General features: G+C 34.4%; 1 protein-coding gene across 7 annotated transcripts; it reads right to left on the bottom strand.

The window, feature by feature from the left end:
• Window positions 1–536: 536 nt before the first annotated feature.
• Window positions 537–8605, bottom strand: LOC114263504 (ARID/BRIGHT AND ELM2 DNA-binding domain-containing protein). Of its 7 annotated transcripts, none has more exons than XM_082916987.1 (4): window positions 8299–8456; window positions 8072–8180; window positions 7027–7959; window positions 537–1913 (listed from the first exon to the last, which is right to left on the bottom strand). In XM_082916987.1, exons 3-4 carry the CDS (start codon window positions 7939–7941, stop codon window positions 1056–1058), a joined length of 1773 nt encoding a protein of 590 aa, XP_082773113.1. In that variant the 5' UTR covers window positions 7942–7959; window positions 8072–8180; window positions 8299–8456; the 3' UTR covers window positions 537–1055. The 7 variants fall into 7 exon arrangements, with proteins under 7 accessions (XP_082773113.1, XP_082773119.1, XP_082773116.1 ...); XM_082916993.1 differs by having other exon boundaries at window positions 7027–7934; window positions 8299–8448; XM_082916990.1 differs by having other exon boundaries at window positions 7027–7978; window positions 8299–8402.
• Between the last annotated feature and the right edge of the window lie 428 nt (window positions 8606–9033).

The raw sequence follows: 9033 nt of genomic DNA on the forward strand, positions 1-9033 counted from the left end.
TCCGGATTTGAGTTTTTGAAACTCCTCTAGTTAAGTAACATCTACAAGGTTATATTTTAAACCATATAAGCATACACACATTGATAATCATGCATGTTAAGTTTCCTTTCCTTTCCTTATCTTCCAAATAATATTTGAAAAGAGGCAAGTATCCCATATGCTGATCAACTAAGTCAAAAAGGCCCTTTACTGCACAAAACAAAAAGCAGCCAAAAGGATAATGTTACCTTTCAAAAGGTAGTTCCATATCAAAAGTAACGACATTAAATCACTTTATGCACCTATATTTAGGGTTCTAAAATGAACCAATTTCCTCAAATTTTACTCGTATTCAGCTTGCTAAAAGCTCGTTCAAAATCATCTTGTTATGTAAACAAGTCAAGCTTAAACAATCTACTACACAACTCGACTAGGCTTGGTTACAACCCTACCCATAGTTAAGTGAGAGGATGCACATACACACACACACACACATATATATATATATATAGAGACAGAGAGAGAGAGAGAGAATGGAGAGACCAAAATGCAAATGGTTGAAGCAAAAGAGATTCTCGCAAACCATGTTTGAAGACCGTCATACCAACAAGGGCATGTACTCTTTCTCAGATGGACTACAATTCAAATTCTACAATATCTTCAATAAAATTAAGTCCTCCCTACAATCCTAAGGTTTCTGGTTTTGGACCAACCTTGCCATTCAAGTAACTCAGTGAGAGAGAAAAAAAAAAAAGAAAAAAGAAAAGGTATGAAAAGCAATGGTACCTGTACCACATGTTGGGAATCATGATGAATGGACAGAAAATCAGAAGTACACAATCAGAACAAAACAAAAAAACGTGAACCAAAAACGCTTTCAACTGCTTCAGTCGTCATGCTCCTACATCAACCTTTTCAAAAAAACACCTGAAGCCAAAGGTTACCTTTCAAACTACCATTCCGAACTTGTGATTCTCGGTGATGAAGGGGTGTATTTCCATTGAAATTGCTGAACATGAAAAACCACATAAAAATATGGAATTTAGATTTCTGAGCAAAACCCTTGATCCTTATACCTATCTGAAATTCAAGTGTGGTTTCTTTGGGGAACGGAAAATGGAGCCCGGAGATTTAGCTGCTTCACGCTTAAATCCATTAGTCAACGAACCAAACTCTGAATCTTCGTCATCACTATCAATGTTTCTTGGAGTGGACCTATTCTGGTAACCCCTGCGCCGTAGAAGAAAGACATTGAAGTAGTAGCTCACTAACTCGTCCCTCCTTTTGTTAAGAAAAGACTTGACAATTTCATCCCAGAAACACTTATCAAGAGACGGTGGATTTGACTTAATTATGCCCTCAAATCTTTTTTCTTCCTCCCTCGTCCAAGAAAGTGCAACTTCCTCACCCATTTTATCGAATTTCCAACGATTGAAGGCCAAGCCAAGTTCAAGCTTCACTCTCATCCTCTTCTCAGCAATATGGAATCTGACACAATCAACAGAACCAGGGTGTTGGCAGCCACACGAATCTTGCCTTCCTTTCCCAATGCGTTCTCTTTCAATTAGATATGTGCTTCTGTCCCCACTTTCTAGAGGCCAAACCCGTGAGCCACACCAACTACTGTCACTTTCAGAAATCTCCCCAGTCCATATCGGTACATCTGCTTGAAAAAATGGGCCCACTGGGACTCGTTTTCGATTTTGATTGTCATTTAGATAAACAAACACTGATTCTGTGGATAAGGATCCGGATTCTTTGTCAAAGTGGTCTTCTAAGTCGCTTTGTGTACCACAGGATGATGACTCTGAACAAGCTCGTGTTTTGGAAGAAAATGCTCGAGACTCTTTTGCTGAAAGGATCCTCTGGCTACATCTTAGTCTCTCAGATCCAGTATGATCATCATACATTGACGGGTGCATCTTATGCTTCACCTATAAAGGCGAAAAAAAAAATTATATAATGTTTCTTTACATGTTTAATTATTATTTGAATAAAAAAATGAAGTTTGTACAAGATATCAAAAAAGAACACATAAAACACATTCCAAAACTGAAACTAGCAAAGAAAGGCCAAAGTACTAGCTCCGTCCATAAGCAGATAAATTAGCACCAAACATGGCCTATGGCAAGTATTACCAAATAAACAATCTCACATTCAATTTTTAAGTGCATTTGAAGAGGCATATCATTTGGATTTCCAATTATAAAGCAAGCCCACAAATATTTAAATTCTAATGCATCTCCTCCCAATAAACTTATATAATGAACTTCTTTATCCAACAGTTCAGTATATACTGCATAAATGCATTGGGAAAAAAAAAAAAAAAAACCTTAGGAAGTTATTATCCATCAAATATTTAGGACCTTGGACCAAAAACTTCATCTCCTTACCTCTCGGTATATCTCTTCACAATTTCTTTAATCAATTTGAAACTAATACATAGAGAGAGAGAGAGAGAAACAATTATCCTACTTAGAAAACATATTCCAACAGGTGTAACCAAGGTTCTGAAAAGCGGTTACGGTCGCCGTAACGATGGCGGTGACACGGTTGTGGTTACAGAGTGTAAAGGCCGTAGCGTAATGGTTGCGGTAACCGGAACCTTAACCTTGAATTTTTTTTATTTTTTGCACAATTTAAAAAAAACTTACCGATACACATATTTTTTTTTCATAATCATATTTATTGGGTTTTAAAATAAATATTGATCAATTTTTATAAATTTTTAAATATTATCCACTATATTTCATATTTTTAAATCACTATAAACTGAATTTTTTACATTTTATTTTAATAATTAATGATTTTATATGTCATAAATCCATATTATGCTTGTGGCAACAACAAAAAAATAAAATAAAATTATTGGATTTAGATGTATAGAATTATTTTTTTAATTATTATACTTGTAGAAGCATATGCAACTTTTAATTTGAATAGTTTTAAAAAATAAATTATACATGCTAATGTAATCATATAAAAATTAAAAAATAAATTATAAAGAAATTTTTTTTGTTTGGGTTTGGATCACTTGAATATTCATTCTCTTTTTGGATAACTAGTAAATAAAAATAAAATAAACTAATCAAAAAAATTTGACATGTATAAAAAATGTATTAATATATAATTATAGGTGTTATGTTTTCTAAATATTTTACAAAAAAATCAATCACTAAACAATAACAAAAGTAAAAGAATAAATAATAGCCTAAATATATATATAAATAGATAATAGCCACACATTATTATTATTTTCAAACAATATATAGACAGGCGTACACAAACAAAATGGTTGAATGATACCAGCTGAATAGAATAGCATAGGTCTTACAACTTCAACAAATCAATAACATGTTCTTCATTTTTTCTCTTCTCTCTCTATCTCTTACTCCTCCATCTTCCATTTTCATCTTTCCTCTTCTCTCTCTACTTCCCTCATTTTCAGTTTTTTTTTTTTTTTGTTTTTTTTTGTTTTTGAAAGAAGCAGTTTGGAACCATTACGTAACGGTGCGTAACAAGCCGTTACAGCACCGTTACAACCGCTACGGCCGACACACCTATGAATCTCAATCACACTGCAAAAGCGGCCGTAACGGGTGGCGGTAACCACCAAAACCGTTACATAACGGTTGCAGCCGCTTTTTAAAACCTTAGGTGTAACAATTATCCTCCTTAGAAAAGCTTGCATCATTGTCTATCTCAAAAATCTTCTCTTACACAACTAAATAACAAGCATATAAAGCACATCTGCAACATAAAGCATAATAAAAAAGGAATGAAGGGAACCCAAGATTAGGTGATGAAAGTCAATGAACAACCCAAATTAAATGCCAAGGGTATAGGATGACACACTATGAGTTCATTTGGGAAGTGGGTTGACTTTTTGACGTTTTTGATTATTTTAGCCTGAGGCTAAAAAGTATTGTTTGGGAAAGGCTTTTGGCTTTTTTGTGAGAGGAATAATGTAATGATTATGAGTTGGATGTGATATTTTATCTTATTGAGCTAAAAAAACTATTTTGTTTTTTGTGGATAAAATAGCCAAAAAAGCCCCAAACTGGGCTTCTCAAACGAAGCCTATATCTTCTAAGTGCATCTTTCAACATAAATGAAAGAAATCTGGGTAAAGTGTCTAAATTAATTGGTTGAATACAAGGTTGTTAAAATCGGGATCCTACGTTGGATCGTTGGAAGTATTTATAGGATCGGATCGAGAATCGTAAGATCCTACCGAAAAAGACAAATTACATACTAATTTAATTTAAATAAATATTTCTTGAAAGTATACACAAAATGAGCCTATATTCTATTAAAAAGAAGTGAAGATATTGTGAAAAATATAATAATTCGTGTAAAATGTACATATACTATTATACAATATAAAACTCGTTGGTAAAAATTTTGTATTTCCTCAAAAAAGAAGATGAAGAAGAAGAATTCTATAACAAAATACTTTACAATCTGCAACAATGCATAAAAATGAAGAAAAAATATTTAACAAAGTTGGATATGAAAATAGATTAAGAACTCAAAAGAACAGCTCCGAATGATAAGGTTTGTCATTAGCATCCCTGGTGAAGAGGATTCGAGTCACAAAAATAATCTCTCCAAAAATTAAGATAAAGTTGCAATCATCTTACCCTCCTTAAACTCTGCTAAAGCTAAGTTTGTTTTTCAACTCGTTAATTTTCTTAAATTATTGCAATATTTGAATGTTTATTTCCTAATTTGTTTTTTTTTAGTCTATTTGATTCAATACTACTTATTTTTTATTATTTATTTTGACCACATAAATTAGTATTTAGACAACAAACATAAAATTTACAATAAAATATGTCATACAAAACAAAACAAGGCTTGTAAATTGGATTGGATAGGATCGGATTCGGATCGGGATTCCACGATCCTGTAAGGGCCCATTACCAGGATCGAAAGATCCTACCTATAAGGAATTTTTTACACGATCCGGATCGATTGTACTCAAATGGATCATAAGATCGTAGGATCGTAAGATCCGGATCAGGATTCTAATAATATTATAAACAACAGCATTAAGCAGTCATATGTTTCCTTGAAATGAGAAACGAACATAAACACAAATTAAAAGGAGATGCTAAATTATCCCAAACCAAAATGGTGTGACGTACTAAGGAAGCTACATCAAGCAACCTGTGGATATGTATGATCTCATAAATGCAATCAAGTCTTACACAATACATGGACGTAAGAAAATGTATGTGTACACAATTATTAAAGCTCTTTCCCTCCCCTCCCTAATCGTCCTCATACATGCATTATTTCTTACCTAAACCAAATACCTTATTATGTTGTTTCCTCTACAATATGTTCTTTTAATATGGTCAGAGATATATTGCTAACTCCATGATGTATTAGTCCACTCATCAAGCGTGTTTAAGGGCGTCACATCAATGTGATAGTAACTCATGAATATAGATATTAAATCATCCCAAAAACAATTGCCCTATTGGTGATGACATATATAATATAAATTATAAAATAGGTTGACAAATAAGACAGCCAATTAAGAGATGCTTTCCCTTCTTTTTGTTTTTTTGTGGTTTGAGATTTGAATGGACCATGAAGGCAAACTACATATATTTGCCTCAATGAGTCAAAAGTAGCTTAAACAAGCAAATTAAATCAAGAATGAGGTGAATATTTAGAAATGTTGACAAAGTATGATTGGGATGGAAAAATGAAAATCATGTATTTCAATGGACAACTACCTTAGATAAATTAGTCAAGTGCAAAGAGACCAATGGCAATGACATCATCAATGAGAATATGTTCACACAAGTTGAAAATGAGTAGAAAGTAAAGGCAGAATGTTACCAAGACTAACTCGGAGGAAATAACATTAATGCTTTAAAATGCAGCCATTGAAAAACTATTAAGTATCAAAGCAAGAGACTGAGTTATCAAGAACAAAATTTACGGGTATGTTTGGTTTGGTTTTGAGAGAGTAGTTTTTAAAAATTGTTTTGGGGAGAGAGTTTAGAAATTTTTTTGGTTTGTTTGGTTGTGTATTTTGAAAGTAGTTTTGGAGTTTGGAATGATTTGATATTTTATTGTAATTGAGTAGATGTGTGTGAGAAAAAAAGTGATTGAGAAGGAGAGGGGAGAGAGAAAAAGTGATTGATTGATGTGTAAGAGAGAGAAAGTGATTTTGAAAATTGTTTTAAAAAAATTACAAACCAAACAAGTTTTTTCAAAAATTTTCCCAAAATCACTCTACAAATACAAACCAAACATATCCTCCATAAAACTAAATAGTTGCAAGATAACATATTTTGCATCAAGCAAACTGCTTTAATGATAAACTGAAGAAATAATAAAATCAAATGAAACACCAGGAGTAGTAATCAATGTGTCTCCCTAACTAAATATAAACAAGCTATGATGCATAATACAAATTGATGTAGTTTGGAGCCACACTTAAAATTGTTAGATCACCAATTGCCCCAAAACCCCAAAAAGCTTAAGCAATTAGGAAATGAAACGTATATCAAGGAATCTAATACCCTCCCTCGCTGCAATTCATCTTTGCATGTAGAGATGCAAACATCCATATTCCATGCATAGATCGAAGAAAGAATACAAACAAGAGAAGAAACAACGCAAAGGGAGACCAAATGCAAACAGAGAGACTTGAAACCAAGTCCTTCATCATCTACCATGTTCAATCACCAATTGTCTAAAAAACTTAAGTTATTAGAAAATGGACCCCGACCATTAAACAAAGATGAAATATGGCTTACGCGGGCAAGCAAAGTAATTTGTTGAGACAATATACAATCAAGTAAAGGCCTAGTGTACAAGCATGTTTTAGTAAACTAATAAGCTCATTGCATAAGGATTATTCAACGCCTTGCAACACACCATGATACCATGGAATGCAGCCTCGGGGCCCTAACCTATTTAAAGGTACTGGCGAACAGTGAAACAAACGAGATCCTGCTTGAAATGCATAACAAATCATCATGGGTGCAATGTACTTATGAAACAAGAGTTTTTAAAACATACCACCCAATTTGAAATTGATTGATCAGCACTTATATCAAAACTTCTTTTCAGAAACATTGCCTCCCGGGCCAACAAAACCTGCTTCCATAACTGCTCACTCCCATAAGACTTCCACTGAAACTTTTCTGGTAAGGATCCAACTTCTGGATCACAAGGATCCTGTGCAACCTCAACAACCCAATCCAGCATTCCTCGGCAACACTCCCGCCTTCTCTTCCTATTAGAAACCTCCTCTGTAACAACAGTGGAATCAGAAATCATGCTATCTTTGCCTTCAGACATATTTCGTGGGTCTTCCACATTTTTCCTAGCTTCATTGGAAGCTATGGAACTTGGAACCTCATCGTCATTGCGCAATTTTCCAACATTTGTAGAATTCAAGTGACTCTTTTCCAAATCCAAATATGGGTATTCTTCATCTTTCTTCTTTGGATCCAAAATTTCCGATGAAACCTCTCGAAACTCTCGCTCTAGCTCCATTAAACAAGCACTCAGATCTGCACCACTATCCCTAACAATTCTCTGTAAACATCTATCCAAACTATCTAAATACTTGATGTAGATCAATTTCACAGCAGAACCAACACCAGAACCCAACCCGGACTCTTCGGCCACCCAATCCCACAACCCATTTGTGGAAACCGACTCATACCCACCTCTCTCTCTCACTACCAAGTATAGCTTGAACAAATCAACTGATTTCTCATCTCCAAGCATTGGAGGCAAAGGCCTAAAACAATCACTCCCAGAGTTCTGTTTGAGTAAAGTACACAAGAAATGATTGAACAAACAACGAAGCTTGTCTTCTTCAACACAACCAACATAATCGTTACAAAACCCGTTTGTTTGAAGCTTTTGAGGGGTTTTGAATCGATCTAAAGCAGACCCATCAGCTATCTTCGACCACCCTGCCATGGATTGTGAATGCAAACCCTAAAAACAAATTATTACTCTGTTTCAAAAAAAATTCAAAACCCAGAATAAAAAATATAGCAAAACATTGACAACAACAAGAGTATATTGATAAATAGAGTGATTTATGTACCGATTAACCATCTGGGTATTTAAGAGAGATGGGTTTTTGGCGGGAAGAACTGATCTAGGGTTTGAACCATTTTTGGATCCCCATCATTTAAGTCCCGCTCTTTCTCTCTCTAAGAAAAACCCAGAAGAGAGAGAGGGGGGTATTTCAATTTTTGTACAGAAACAGGCCCTTCTCTTTCAAAAAATTCAAAGATTTGTGATTGGAGAAGTAAAGGAAGAGAGACGTACCAGTATTTTCTTTGTTTTGAGGGGAGTGTTTGGGATTTCGCTTGACCTCTTTGTCCTTTCCTCCTTTTTTGCCCTCTTTCCCAACCACCCCTTTTGTAAGGCAATTGTGAGCAATAAAAGGGAGTGATGGGAGGGAGAGATCTAATGAAAGGGATTTTGGATGTGTATATTAGGGTTTTTTAAGGGTTAGCCAATACTCTTTAGTTGGGATATTTAACTAACCATGGTTAATTAACTAGGGTAGTGAGTTAGAGGTAGGGTTGATGGTGGGTTGTGATTGGGTGAAGGGTTCTTTGGGAAAGAAAAAGATATGAATGAGCCCACCTACATCAACTTTATATGAGATGTAATTTGGGTGGATTCAATTCAAATAATTTAAAAAGTCTCAATTTTTAGTTTATAAAAATTAAGAAGTAAGTTTTTATTTATTTTTGTAAAAAAATAAAAATAAAAAACTTATTTAGCGTATAAAAATATTTTGAAAACAAAATAAAAATAGAAAAATATATTTGATGAGTTGCCAAATTTGGCATTGGAAGATGGATGGTAGATAGATGTGGCAGCCAGCAGTGGTAAGTGGCTGAAGTTAGTGGTTAGATGTCAGCGAACGTCACAAAGTGGCCAAAAGCACTTCAAAAGGTGGCTGAAGATTATGACTATGCGCATGCCACCCATCGAAGAGTTGTCGAAGGTTGGTTGGAACTCACCATTCACGAGCAGTGGATAGTTGTCTTT

Source organism: Camellia sinensis, chromosome 2, assembly GCF_055761805.1.
Source record: "Camellia sinensis isolate YWXY chromosome 2, ASM5576180v1, whole genome shotgun sequence".
NCBI lineage: Eukaryota > Viridiplantae > Streptophyta > Magnoliopsida > Ericales > Theaceae > Camellia > Camellia sinensis.